Source organism: Rhineura floridana, chromosome 8 (genome assembly GCF_030035675.1).
Source record: "Rhineura floridana isolate rRhiFlo1 chromosome 8, rRhiFlo1.hap2, whole genome shotgun sequence".
Classification (NCBI taxonomy): Eukaryota; Metazoa; Chordata; class Lepidosauria; order Squamata; family Rhineuridae; genus Rhineura; species Rhineura floridana.
The window spans coordinates 11,749,395-11,764,029 of record NC_084487.1 but is presented as its reverse complement, the minus strand read 5'-3'; the positions used below and the strand labels follow the sequence as shown (position 1 = coordinate 11,764,029).

Below are 14,635 nucleotides of genomic sequence, written 5' to 3'. Positions count from 1 at the left end.
GTCTGCTTTGCATGCGGAAGGTACCAGGTTCAGTTCCTGGCACCTCCAGGTAATGCTGGGAGAGAACGCTGCCAGAAAACATGGAGAGCTCCTGCCAGTCAGTGTAAGCAATACTGTACTAGATGGACTAATGTTCTGATTTGGTATGAGGCTGCTTTCTATATTCCTGTTTGGACAGGGTCATAACTCAGTGGTGGAACACTTGCTTTGCATGCAGAAGGCCTCAGGTTCCATCCTCGGTTTCTCCAAGCAGGCTGTCCTTTCTGTGAAACCCTGTAGAGTCACTGCCAGTCAGTGTGGATAATGCTGAGCCAGATGGCCCAACGGCCTGACTCAGTAATACCCAAGGCAGCTTCCTACATGTGTTCCTAACAGATAAAGCCGTGAGACTCGCAGGCAAGGGGTTAGGAGGTCTGGCCCTGCCCACAGAACAGCTAGATAACAGTTCCCTAATGTGCCAAGGAAAGTGGCCATTAGCCTCCGAGGGCAAATGAATGGAGACAGACGAGGCACCAGAATGAGGCTATTGTTGCTCAGCTGTGACTTCATAGGAAGTTAGCTGTGTGTGGGAAAGTGAGGGCAGTCTGAACCGCTGAACTCTGTCTCCCACTGCACTGGCTTGACTTCACTTCACGGTCATGGCATCCTTGCTCCCCCCCCCCCCGGCCCATGCTGCACAACAAGCGAGGGATTGTGTGAGACAAATGCCACACTGACGCCACGGTTCTCCTCTGAGAAGGACCCATCGCCTGGCCTAATGTCATGCCGGCTTCTGGGAAGGACCGCCATCTGTCGCTCTGGCAGGCAGAAAGTGGTCAGCATTCTCCTGGCTGCCTTTGGTCTCTACATCTTGGACCAGAGATGGTGAACCCATGGCCCTCCAAATGTTACAGTGTCAGAATTGTCTACGCTGGCCGACAGTGGCTCTCCGGGCCTTTAGGCGGGGGACCTGTCCAGCCCAACCCATCTGCTTTGCATGCAGAAGGTCTCAGGTTCACATCCCAACAGTCTCCACTTAGGACTGGGAATGCCCCAAGACTGTAACTCTGGAGAGCTGCTGCCAGTCAGTGTAGACAATACTGAGCTAGATGGACCAAGGGTCTGACTGGATAGAAAGCAGCTATCTATGTTCCGCACCTCTTTGCTGAGACTAATCCTTTCAAAGCCAAGCCAGCAGGGCTGCTGGAATTAGGCCAGACCAGTTCAGTTTCTTGTACTTCGATACATTTTGAGAGTGTCTCTAGGGCGCACGCTTAGTTCATATGGACTTCGTCATTGTCATGTGTAAAGCAGAACACACACTCCTGCTCTTGCGGATTGCAGGAAAAGACCAACAGTTGTGGGCAAGTGAACTTTAAGTGAAAATCAAGTAGGTTAGACTGCCATCAGCCCCAACCAGCAAGGCCCATGGCCAGCCATGATGGGAGCTGCAGTCAAACAACATGTGGAGGGCCACACGCTCATCATCTCCACGTTAATACTGCACCACCTTTTCTGGTTTGACCACAGCTCAGTGATAGAGCACCTACTTACACACAGGAGGCCCCAGGTTCAATTCCTGACATCTCCTGGTAGGGCTGAGAGAGGCCCCCTGTCTGTGGACCACACTTTGGGAACCCCTGCCCTAGAGCCCAATGGATCTCCCCTTTCTCACAACATAGAGCACTATCTTGATGATGGCCACCAACTCGGATGGCTTTCAATGGAATTTAGACAAATTCATGGAGGTTAAGCCTGTCAGTGGCTACTAGCCACGGTGGCTATCTTCTGCCTCCCCTATCGGAGGGAGTGTGCCTTTGAATGCCAGTTGCTGGAAATCACAGCTGGGGAGACCACTATTGTGTTCGGGTCCTGCTTGCAGGCTTTCCATGGGCATCTGATTGGCCACTGTGAGGATGCTGGACTAGATGGGCTTTCAGTCCTATCCAGCAGGCTTTTCTTACGTTCTTATGGAAGCAGATTTCACCTAAATTCTAGGAGAAACTAGAGCTGCTCAACTGTGAAATAGACTACTTCAGGAGGTGGTGGGCTGTCCTTCGCTGGAGGTATTTAAGCAGAGGCTGGATGGCCATCCATTAAGGATGGTGTAGTTGCATCCTACATCACAGATTCTGCCGTGGTAAGAGGATTGGCCTAAATGATCTTTAAGGTTCCTTCCAGGACTCTCCTCATGTTCTAATGGAAAGAATCCCTGCTGTTTCCATTTTAGAGATGGGGCATTGAGGCTGAATTTAGAGTCGGTGGCTCAAAGTTTACGAGCAAGAATTTCAACCAAAACTAGTGTCTCAGGCCTATGTCCAGCATGCTCCTTGCTGCATCACATTAGTGCTGGAAAGCTTCTATTTTTTTTTAAACAACCACCATTGTCCTTGATAGCCCTTGGATCCAACCCCAAGGCCACCAGCTGTAGAGATGACTCCGGATTCCGTTGCGATGGGTAATGTGTTTTGCCATGACATCATTGGATTCCATTCGGGATCACAAGGGAAGCTGAACAGAGACGACTCAGATGTTTGTGATCCTCTTCAAATTTATCCTTGCATCTCGAACCAAGAAACCTTCAATATTTTAAGACTGAAAGGGAAGGGACCTGGCACTGCTCTGCTGGCAAGCTTTTGACTTCAGTGTTGGCTTGTAGATGACAACAACAAACAACAACAACAAGAATCCTGGAGCATATGAGCCTGTCAAATTATATTATCCAAAATGCAGAACTTTTTCATTTTGTTGGAGGTCTTAGCTGTTGGGATCTTCGTGAGAGGCTCCTTGAAACTAGGGATACTTGCAAAGGGCGGTATCCAGGAACATAGGAAACTGCCTTATACTGAGTCAGAGGATTGGTCCATCTAGCTCAGTGTTGTCTGCACTGACTGGCAGCAGCTGTCTAAGATTCGAGACAGGGGTCTCTCCCAGCCCTACCTAGAGATGCCGGAGATTGAATTTGGGACCTTCTGCATCAAAGAAGATCCTTTTTGGCTCCATGGGCCAGATCCCTACCAGGATCTGCCTTGCAGGCCAAATTTGACAGGTGGACGGCCCCACCCACCTGTCAACCACATGGCATCATTATGATGTCACATGATTGGCAGGTAGGCAGAGGTGCCCACCTGTCCAAATCCCTTTTGCTTCCCTTAAATCTCCGCGATCGGGGACTTAAAGAGGGAGGGGAGAGACTTGCATTTTCCAAGTCCCTCATATATTTCCTTTTTAAGTCTCCTGGACCAGCCTCTTCCATGCCTCCCCCCTCCCCCTTTGTCTGAGATCATGGAGAATTAAAACAGAAACACAGGGAGACTCAGAAAACGCTTTTGCAAGTCTCCTCTGTCCCCTTTAAATCCCTGATAGCGGATACTTGAAGGCAGCCCCCGTCCTCCTGTTTGAGTAAATGGGCAAGCAGCAGCTGTCTTAAAGCCTTTGCAAAAGCCTCTTTGAAGTAGCACGCATGCGTGCGAGCTGCTTCAAAGAGCTCTTTTTCACAGAGCTTTAGTTGCCACTCAGCTGGTAAGCGAGGGTTAAATCCTTTTGCCTTGCCTGCTCAGTCTTGTTCCTTGGAGGCAGGATTAAACCCTGTCCTCCCGCCCATCAGCTGACATCGCTAGTGAAATCAGCTGATGGGGAGGTGAATGTGGCTTGAGGAAAATGTCCTCATGGGCCAAATTGGATGGCCGTGATTGGCCTGGAGGTTGCAGGTTCCCCACCCCAGCCTTAAGACAACACATTGAACTGAAAGATTTTTTTGTTAACTGAAATGATCATATAGGTGTGCCTACTTGCAGACAAATATGTATGTTGTACACTGCCCAGTATGTTGTACACCGCCCAGGGAGCCATTGGCTATGGGCGGTTTATAAATGAAATTAAATAAATAAATAAATAAATAAATATGCACATGTAGACCTCATATCCTGCTGTGCACTGTGAGAGAGTTCCTGAGCCCAAGGCCTAATGTTTGATCTGTGATCAGACATTCACACATTGTGATAATCTCTTGGTGCTACAGTAATCAATAATTTTAAAAAGGCACAGCTGTAAATTAGCCAGTTGTATGTTGTGTATGTATTCAGCCAACTTGTGTCTCTCGTTTCAGACAAAAGATGCTCTGTTCACCATTCTCCAGGATCTAAGGCCTGAGGATCACTTCAATATTATTGGCTTCTCCAGTCGAATCAAGGTCTGGCAACAAGACCAGCTGGTGCCAGTGACACCCAACAGCATAAGAGATGCCAAGATCTACATCCATAATATGTCCCCCACTGGAGGTAATCTTGGTTTCAAGAGGAATGGGTCGGACTATGTGTTGTTCAATGTAATTATGGCACAGCCCACACATGAGGGCTGTACTGGTGTAATGAACTCCATATTGTTACTGTTATTTTTTCTGTGACAGAGGCTCTATGCTTTTAACTGCTACATGAACCAGAAGTTCCACAGGTGCAGCTTTCTTCCAGAACTGCATCTTTGGGATTTATGCTTTTCATGCATCTGTTAAAGGCACAGAGACAGGATAATGAACTGATATCAAAGAAGAGGTTGCTCGGAGCATTGGAAGAACTCTGAGAGGAGACAGGGACCCCAATGTGTTGGCCTGCCTAGGGATTAGCAAGGGGAATGCAGTGGGGAGAGCCTGGGGCATTCCTTTCCCCACCTCCAAATCCAGATTAGGCCAGCTTCAAGTTTGGGGGCTTTGGGCATATTGCCCTCTGGTGCGCTCTGTCCTCCATTGGTGGGCCCCTAGCCATTGGTTTCCTTCAAGGGTGGAGACCCCAGGCCTGGGGGACTAAATGCAGCCCTCCAGGCCTCTCTATGCAACCCTCAAGACTCGTCCCATCCAATGTCTGCTCCCTAGACCACACCCCATTCCCCATGGCATCACTCCTTACTGGCCCCGCTCTGTGGCCCCCTGGAGTACTTTTGTTTAGCTGGAATGCGTCCTTGAATGGTGACATTGCCTCTTGCTTGCCTGGGTGGAGAGATGGGCATGTAGAAACCTCTGGCTGTTGCATGGCTAGAGAGGGCAAGTGTCACACGTTTGCTTCTGGCCCTGCCCATTGGCATGTGGCCCCTGGAAGATTGCCCTTGAGGTAGTGTGGCCCTCATTTCCTCACTATGGGGTTTACATGGTGGTGGTAGCTGGAGATTGCCACTAGAATTTGCCAGAATGCCTTAGGGTGATACTACATCAGGGGCATTGCAGGAAATTAAAATGGCAACTCACAGAATCAGGAACAAAAAGGGGGAAAAGCACCAAACAAAGGTCAAAAAGGGGAAAAACAAGCTCTGGTGCTAGTTATAGATTTATTATGTTGCTCATGTATGAGTTTGATTTATATTCGGTGTGGGGCTTTGGTAAAGAATTTCCATTGCTTTTAAAGAGCCAAGGAAATATAGCTCCACAGCTCCTGAGAAAGGAATATATTCCAAAATGTGTTGAACAACATAATAAATCTATAACTAGCACCAGAGCTTGTCTCTCCTCTTTTGACTCACAGAATTGGACATTGGGGGGCCCGGCAAAGCAGGCAAAAGTGCCAGTGGGCCTTGTAGGTGCATTGGGGCCCTGGCTAATTCCCCAGGGTGCCGGGTGCTGGACCTGGTCCACGTTTCTCACAGTACCCAATCAGGAGTCTCTGGGAAGCCCACAAGTAGAGTATAGATTGTCCTCTCCTGCTGCTGGTCCCCACCACCTGGCACTCTGGGACCTTACTGTCTCTGAACATGGAAGCTGCCTATTGCCATCATGGTTAGCGGCCATTGATAGACTTGTCTTCTATGAATTTGTCTTAATCCCCTTTGTGAAAATCCACCCATTGCACCCAGACAAATGAAGAAGAAGCTTGCAAATGTCTCCTGGAAAGCAAGAAGAGAATCTCAGGCCTCTGAGAGAGTGCAGGAGCCTTTGTCTATTGGCTCATTGTAGAAGAGAATAATTTGGCCTGTCCTGTGCAGAGCTTTGAATCCAAAGGGGTAGGGTGTAATGGGGTTGGTTACTGACAGATGCATACTGAAAGGATTAGCTTTGTCATCTGCCATTTGACATTTCCAAAGAATTTTAGGTAGCCGAATCTTAGTCCAACTGAGATCAAAATTAGTACAGTTAATATAGTGTTGACGTTCTTTAGAAATCTCACTCTTGTAGACATGGTTTGCAATGTTGGAATTCACCCATCCACTAGCACAAGAGCTAGGGAACATCCAATGAAGCTGTATGATGGAAGATTCACGACAGGCAAAAGGAAGTACTCCGCACTGCGCATAGTTGAGCTATGGCATTTGCCCCCACAAGAGGCAGTGATGGCCACCAACTTTGATGGCTTTAAGGGAGGATTAGACAACTACATGGAGGATGAGGCTATCAGTGGCTACTACTAACCATGCTAGCTATGCTCTGCCTCCACAGTCGGAGGCAGCACACTTCTGAAAGTGCTGCTGGGCCCAAGCAATGTTTGCAGGTTTCCTGTTAGGGCATCTGGTCGGCCAGTGTGAGAACAGGATGCTGGACTGGATGGACCACTGGCCTGATCCATCAGGCTCTTCCAGTAGTGTACTGGCAAATTCAGAAGAGTAGGGTCCCTTTGTGTTATTCACAGCCACCTTGTTTTGCTGCAGGGCTATTATTATTATTATTATTATTATTATAGTAATAGTAATAGTAATAGTAATAATTTAAATTATTATTATTATTATTATTATTTATATCCCACCCTTCCTCCCAATAGGAGTCCAGGGTTGAGAATATCTTTGTTAATGCCTTCTCTCAGAACGACAGACACCCCTAGGAGCCAATAAGCATGAAAGAGAAGAGTGTTAGCTATGGAGAATAGCCAATCAACAGGAAAGGACAAGGAAGCATGTTAGAAAACTCTTCTTAGTGGCTAACACCTTCCCCTTTCATGCTAATTGGCTCACAGGATGCTGGAGGCATAGGAACCAAAAACAGTAATGGGTTGAAGACCCTGGGGGACTACACCCCTGGGCTCTTCCTATGTTCTTATGCCTCTGAATACCAGCTACTGCAAATTGCAGGTGGAGAGAGTGCTGTTGAGCTCAGGTCCTGCTTGTGGGCTTTCCACAGGCCTCTGGTTGGCCACTGTGAGAACAGGATGCTGAAGTAGATGGGCCATTGGCCTGATACAGCTGGGCTCTTCTTATGTTATTAAGTGCCTTAGTACTAGTGGACAGAGAATATTGGGCTCCTGCTGGGAGGAAGGGCGGGATATAAAACAAATAATAAATAAATAAACATTGGATAGAGCCTGGTTTTTTATTATTACTGTATAAGTTGAATGATTAACTCCTTCCCCCTCCCTATGCCCAAAAAAGGTTGATTCTGTGGTGTCTTCCTAGGCACAAACATCAATGGGGCCCTCCAGATTAGTACACAGATACTCAACGACTACATCGCTCAGAGTGACATCGAGGCCCGAAGCGTCTCCCTGATTATCTTCTTGACCGACGGCCGGCCTACTATCGGGGAGACGCAGTCTGCCAAGATCGTCAGCAACACCAAGGAGGCCATCCGCAACAAGTTCTGCCTCTTCACCATTGGCATCGGCAGTGATGTGGACTACGAATTGCTAGAGAGGCTGGCGCTGGAGAACTGTGGGATGTCACGGCGCATACAGGAAGATGAGGATGCTGCGGCAGAGCTGAAAGGGTTGGTGGAGAACACGCAACCAACTTTATCTTCAACTGCATTGGGCTTCCACTTGCTGGGCGCAAACCCAGCTGTGGACTTCAGTAGGACTTAGGGCGCTTCCAGAAGGCAGTGTATTCTGGACTCGGTGCTGCTTGTAGGAAAATAGGAAGCTGATATAGACTGAGTCAGCTCATTGATCTATCTAGCTCAGTATTGTCCACATTGACCGGCAGCAGCTTTCCAGGCTTACAGGCAGGGGGCATTCCCAGCCCTACCCGGAGATGCTGGGGATTGAACCTGGGACCTTCTGCATGTAAAGCAGATGCTCTACCACTGAGCTGTGACCAGGGGTGTAGTGGTCCAGGGTCTCAGTGGTTCTTAGACCCTTTATGTTTTTGGGAGCAGGGTCCCAGCAGGGTCCCTATATCTCCAGCATCCCATGAGCCAATCAGCATGAAAGGGGAGAGTGTGAGCCACTGAAAAGAGTCTTCTCACATGCTGGTTTGCCCTTCCCTGCTGATTGGAAACAAGCAGAGTGAAAGGAGATGAGTCAACCACAGGGAAGACTCTTTTCAGTAGCTAACACTCTCCCCTTTAATGCGTCACAACAACAAAAATGGGTGGGGGATGGCTGTGACTATCATGAAGGGCCCCGGCACTTCTGAATTTGCCACTACGCTACTGGCTATGACCCTTCCCTAATCAGAAGCTACTTTGTACCGAGTCAGACCATTGGTTCATCTAGCACAGTATTATCTACACTGACTGGCAGTAGCTCTCCAGGGTTTCAGATAGAGGACATTCCCAGCCATACCTGGAGACACCAGGGATTGAACCTGGGACCTTTCGTGACAACCATTTCCTAAACCATCGGCGAGTTTAGCAGAGCATGCACACAAAATTATTCTCCTCAAACTGCCATCCTATCCCCCCGCTTTAATCTGGATTTAGTGAGCTGTATCCAATGTAGGTAAGCATGTCCTCAGTGCAAGGATTACTGCTAGAGCTGCAGCATCTCCTTCCTTTTCTCACTATGCACCCCCAAAATCTGTTCTAGGCGTTCCCCCAACCCTCCAGAGCACATACGGGGAGGGGTGAAAGTCCCTTTGCACTAATAATCCTTGTGCTTGATAGGACACATTAGTTGAATATCGCCCACTGTTTCTGTGGAAAATCCGATAAGTAATTTTTTAAAAAAAACCACGAAAATGGTAAATCCAGATTAAATGGTGGTGAGGCAGGAAGCACCAAGTCCCCAACAAACTGCTGTGTAAAATCATCCTTAGTAAACATTCATTGGATACAGTAGTATATTGGGGGGAATGAGATGTTACCATGGCACAAATGCGAGTTCCTGGATCCTAATACCCCGAGATAATGGGGATGTGTGGGGATGGGGTGGTACTTCTTGTAGCCTTGGATAGGGAAGGGCTGCACAAGATGGGGATCTGATGCAGGATGATCAGGTTTGTTGTCTACTGTAGGAGTGTCTGTTTGCCTCTACTATGCTCTCCTTGTGTGTAATGTTGTCCCTTAGACCTTCTCGCTGGTTGGGAAGTGGGATGAATGAGTAACAAAATGTTCATGTGCAGATTCTATGATGAGATCGGGACGCCTCTTCTTTCCGACATCCGGGTGGATTATCCTACAGACAGCGTGGAGCAGATTACCCAGAACCTATTCCCCAACTACTTCAATGGATCCGAGATCGTCATTGCTGGGAAACTCTTCAACAAGACCCCCAATAGCTTGCATGTGGAAGTGACAGCCAGCAACAGCGACAAGTATGTCCTTCTGAAAACAGACGTGGCCGTAGACCTCTCTGGCAAGAACCATATTGGGCTTGCTTCCAAAGGGGCTGAAGAGCCCACCGACGAACAGAACTATGTTGAACGGACCTGGAGCTACCTCACCATCAAGGAGCTGTTGACTTCCTGGCTGAAGAGTGATGACAGAGAGGAGAAGGACACTTTAAGGGAGAAAGCCAAGAATCTGGCCCTCATGTACAACTTTGTCACCCCCTTCACCGCCCTGAAGATAAAGGAGCTGGCCAGTCAGGCAGACCCCCCAAAAGAGGTTTACGCCGGCCCATCAATCGAAGGAGTTGGGGAGATTGTGCAGGGGTTGCAGGGCCACCGAGCACCATCAGGTAAGACCCATGCACATTTTCTTTAGCTTTGAGCGCCAAGAGTAGCATACAGTTATCACATCAAATGACACAGAAATACAGGGTTGTAGTCGACTCAGTCCTACTCAGAGTAGACCCATTGAAATGCATCAACTGCCATTTGCCATGTCCATTAACTTTAATGGGTCTACTCTGAGCAGGACTGTATTGACTACCACCCACAATATTGCATAGGAAGTCACTTTATACTGAGTCAGCCATTGGTCTATGTAGCTCAGGATTGTCCACACTGGCTGGCAGCAGCTCTCCAAGGTTTCAGCCAGGGAGTCTAGGATGGGATCTGGGAGCTTTCACATGGAAAGCAGATGCTATACCTTTGAGCTACAACCCTTCCCCTCTGTGAGGGGAATGGGGGCGGTGTCTCCTAACAACTCTCAGCCCCCTTAACAAACTACAGTTCCCAGGATTCTTTGGGGCAAGCCACAACTGTTGAAAGTGGTAAAATACTGCTTTAAATGTATGGTGCAGATGGGGCCTCAGATGCTGTGTTACACCAACTCCAGTGCTGTCGGTTGAACGTTGAACACTGGATTCAGGCTCCATACAAGTGTCAGCAACTTGACTGGTTTGTTTTTTTAAAACAGGGTTTTATGCAGCTCCCAGGCAGGGCTCTTCATACAAGCCTGCAGCCAGGTTTCTTCTAGGCCAAGAGAATACAAAGAGCAGGGAAGATGGGTTGTCCTAAAGGGGACAGTGTACAGCTAATTCACTGTGTGTGAGACCACAGCATGGCTCCTACACCAGGTGTATAGAGCAGCCTTTCCCAACCAGTGTGCCTCCAGATGTTGTTGGACCACAACTCCCATCAGCCTCAGCCAGCAGTGCCAATAGTCAGGAAAGATGGGAATCGTGGTCCAACAACATCTGGAGGCACACCGGTTGGGAAAGGCTGGTCTAGAGACTAGGGATGGAAAGATCTGTCTGTTTCAGTTCTCACCGTTTAAAATTTTTCCAATGTTAAATTCAGTAAAAAAATTAACACATTTTTGTATGCAGTTTTGACAACGGTACACATTTTTGCAAGCCGTTTCTCATCATTCCATGCCTTTTCACCTGTTATTTTCACTCGTGTATTCATTTTCATGCACACTTTCCTCTAATATATGCATTTTTGTAACTGTTTAGCTGGGGAACTGCATCCCAAAATTCTAATAAATGCAAATTTTGAAGGATGGCTGTGTTTCAGTTCTCATATTGTTTTGGAAATTGTGAATTGGATAAATTCTGTTTGAAATGTGAACTGAATCAAAATTCTCACCCCTCCCTAATAGAGACGTGCAGTTGTTTCCAGGGTTCACACACTGGTCAATGTTTGCCCCAGAGATAGGAGGAAGTGCCATGCCTCCTGCTCTGCTAGGAAGCTAGCTCCACCCCTCAACTGTCACCTGACAGCAGCCATCCTATCAGGCTGCGTTAGAGAGAGATGAGAAACAGGGCCACTCCGTTAGCTCTGCTGAGAGACTAGCTGCTGCCTTTGACTCTTCCTTAGCTGTTTCTATCCCAGTTCTTATAAGATCATTGTAATTTTAAGAACTAGTGTGTGTGGGGGGGTTCCCCTCCTCCTCTTCCTGTTTTCCTTTCCTGTTGTGTCTCTTTGATTGCAGTTCTGATGGCAAGGTTTTCCTTTTCTAAACTGATCTGTCTGCTGCTTTGGGAGCCTTTTTTGGCTTTAAGTTGTTGGACTAGGACCTGGGAGACCAGGGTTCGAATCCCCACATAGCCATGAAGCTCACTGGGTGACGTTGGACCAGTCACTGCCTCTCAGCCTCATGAAAACCCTATTCAGAGGGTCGCCATAAGTCGGAATCAACTTGAAGGCAGTACATTTGGCTAAAGAGCAGAATAAACATGCTTTAAATATATTAAGGGTATTTTTTTAAAAAAAGAAAATAAATAACTGTTAAAGCTAGATGATTTACAGTTGCTTTTACTATGCGAGTGACATACAAGATTTACTTGTTCCATCACTAGTGCTGGAAGTGAGATCCAGTCTAGGGGGCACCCTCTTGCTGTTCATGTTAGCAACATGTCTTGGGCTAGCCCTGATGATGGTCTTAAGAACATCAGAAGAACCTGCTGCATCAGGCCAAAGGGGGCTCATCTAGTCCAGCATCCTGTTCTCACAGTGGCCAATGAGATGCCCCAATGGGAAGCCCCCAAGCAGGACCTGAGCGCAACAGCACTCTGCCCACCTTGTAACTCCCAGCAACTGGTGTGCAGAAGCACACTGCCTCTGACAGTGGAGGTGGGGCCCAGCCTGAGAGTAATTCAGTGCTGCAAACTCCAGCTCTATAAAAATGGATAATTTCTTTTAAATTCCAAATAAATCACTTCATGTAAAATAAGGATGAAAACTCTGTCAGTTTCGGTTCTCTTAGTGTCTCATTTTTCCCATTCTTAAATTCAGTTCTCCACATTTCTGCATTTTTTTTAAAAAAAAAATTCTCGTGAAAATAGTCTCCAGCATTTTAGTGCTAATTTCTTTGAATCAACCCATTTTTGTAGGCAGTTCTGATGAATGCACACATTTTTGCAAGCTATTTCTCGTCATGTAATGCATTCTGGTGTGTTATTCTGACTCATACATTCCTTTTTATGCACCCTTTCCCTGAACATAACGCATTTTTGTAAACATTGTTGGGCTGGCGAACTGCATTGCAAAATTGAAATACGTGCAAATTTCGAAGGAGGGCTGCCTTTTGACTCTTGCGTTGTTTCAGAAAGTGCAAATTTGATACATTCAGCTTTACATGCAAGCTGAATCAAATTCCCTGCCCATCCCTAAGGAAAAATGAACCACAACCAGGTGTTCTTTAGGAAACGCAGATCTGTAAATGGCAGTACAAAACAGCCGTGTGGTTGCTTATATGTGTATTTCTATTCTTCCCTGCCATCTAGGGCCTGTCCCTGGAAAGCCAGAGAAGCAAAGAGTTGAAGTCACTAAAACCTCAGGTAAGCGCTTGAGCAAGGTGGGTAGCTCCTGTTCAGTGCTCTCCAAACTTAGTGCAAACTTTCTGGAATAAGATGTGTCTTAACCTTTGCTTCCAACAAAAATGGGAGTGAGCTAACCAAGCAGGGCTCTATGTTTTGCCAGTTCCAGCGTGTCTCCATCTCTCTGTTCTGAAAATGGGGGCACACGACCCTAGTCAGACCCCACCCCTTTTAACTGTAAAGCCCTGTTCAGTCAGCTCCAGTGCATTTTTTAAAAATTCAGCTTCAGAGAGATTTTGCATCTGATTGGTAGACTGACCCATTTGTCTTCCAAGTGTGGCTCATAGAAACGCTTTGCTGCAGGCTCAGGCAATGACAGTGATTGACCCAACACTTTGCTGTGGGTGGCCCTGAAAGGTCTGAAGTCAGCTGTGGGGAAGGGAGGCGTGTCCAGCAGAGGGCAAAGTCACTTCAAAACGCAGCCAGAAAAACCCTTCTGGCTGCTTTTGAACTGACTAGTGTGCCCACAGCTTTGACTGGGGGGGGGGGGTAAAACCAAGAGGGTGTTGGATCTTGTCACCGTCTGCAATGGGAAAGCCTCCGGTAGGAATGGAGTCTCTCTGCATACTTTACAACCCTCATTTTCCAGGGTTCTAAGCTACCCAGGGAGCCTCTATAAGAGGCTATCTGCTTTACACATTTGCCCTCCAACTAATGGAGGGCAACAGGGACAGTGCCAGCATGCTCATCCTTGCTCTTCTTCCTTTGCAAGTTCATTTAAGCCATGTATGAATGCTTGAATAGGGCTTGTATTGCATAACTCTTTGGCCTCCACTGCTCACAATCCTTTCCCTCTGTACCCACGTGTATTGGCTGGTTGAAGATAACGCTGCATGCATCAGATAAAATCCACAAAAGCTGCCCCGAGAAATTGTAGTCTTTAAGGTCCCACAAGACCCTTCCCCCCCTTCCCAACTTGAGCAGTAGCCCATTGTGGCTGATCTACTTTTGAAACTTGCTAGTTTGCTATTCCTTTTAGAAATTTTTTATTTATTTGCATCCCACCTTTCTTTCATCAAGAAGCCCAAGGCGTCATACATGTGGTGCCCAAAGGGTCTCCCATCCAGGCATTGACCAGACCCAGACCTGCTTAGCTTCAGCAAGATGGTGGCTTTCAGCCCATACTTAGAAAGAAAATCTACAAAATATTCATGATGGTGGTGGTGGTAGGGAGAAGCAAGAGGTCTCTTTGCAAACTGGGCCATGTGCTGTTGTGTTTTGCTTGGTGTTCACGTGTGCTGAGTTGGGTGGGAACGTTACAGTCTGCCTTTTTAAAAATTGTCTTTCCAGCGGATGGTGACCCTCATTTTGTCATCGATTTCCCTTTGAGCAAGCTAACGGTCTGCTTCAACATTGACGGGGAGCCAGGAGACATCCTCAGACTGGTTTCCGACCATAAGAACTCTGGTACGATGGAAGGAGCATGAGTGTTTAGATGCTGCATCAGCAGAGCTGGATTAGTAATGTGTGAAAACATCAGCAGTTTTCCTTATACTATAGCAGTGGCTCCTTTTGAAAGTGGTTGGAAAGGGAGCAATGGATGGCTTTAAAAGAAAATCAGACAAATTTATGGAGGATAAGGCTCTCAGCAGCTACTAGTCATGCTGGTTATGTTCTACGCCCACTTTCAAAGTAGGGATGCAAAGATCTGTCCATTTCAATCCTCTCATTTTTCCAGTCTCAAGCTCAGTTCTCCACATTTCTGCAGCAATTTGCTATTTTTTTTAAAAAAAAATCCTCTTGAAAATTCTGCAGCATTTTAGTGCAAATTTCTCCTGACAGACACCTTTTTGTATGCAGTTTCGACTCATGTACACATT

At 47.2% G+C, this 14,635-nt stretch overlaps 1 protein-coding gene across 1 annotated transcript in view; it reads left to right on the top strand.

The window, feature by feature from the left end:
- ITIH5 (inter-alpha-trypsin inhibitor heavy chain 5) overlaps positions 1-14,635 on the top strand; it is a 70,732-nt gene that overhangs the window by 50,224 nt on the left and 5,873 nt on the right. Inside the window, exons 8-12 of the mRNA XM_061638295.1 lie at positions 4,088-4,259; positions 7,345-7,654; positions 9,229-9,785; positions 12,723-12,776; positions 14,106-14,222. Of these exons, the coding sequence (XP_061494279.1) occupies positions 4,088-4,259; positions 7,345-7,654; positions 9,229-9,785; positions 12,723-12,776; positions 14,106-14,222 (1,210 nt within the window). The remainder of the gene's footprint in view (positions 1-4,087; positions 4,260-7,344; positions 7,655-9,228; positions 9,786-12,722; positions 12,777-14,105; positions 14,223-14,635) is intronic.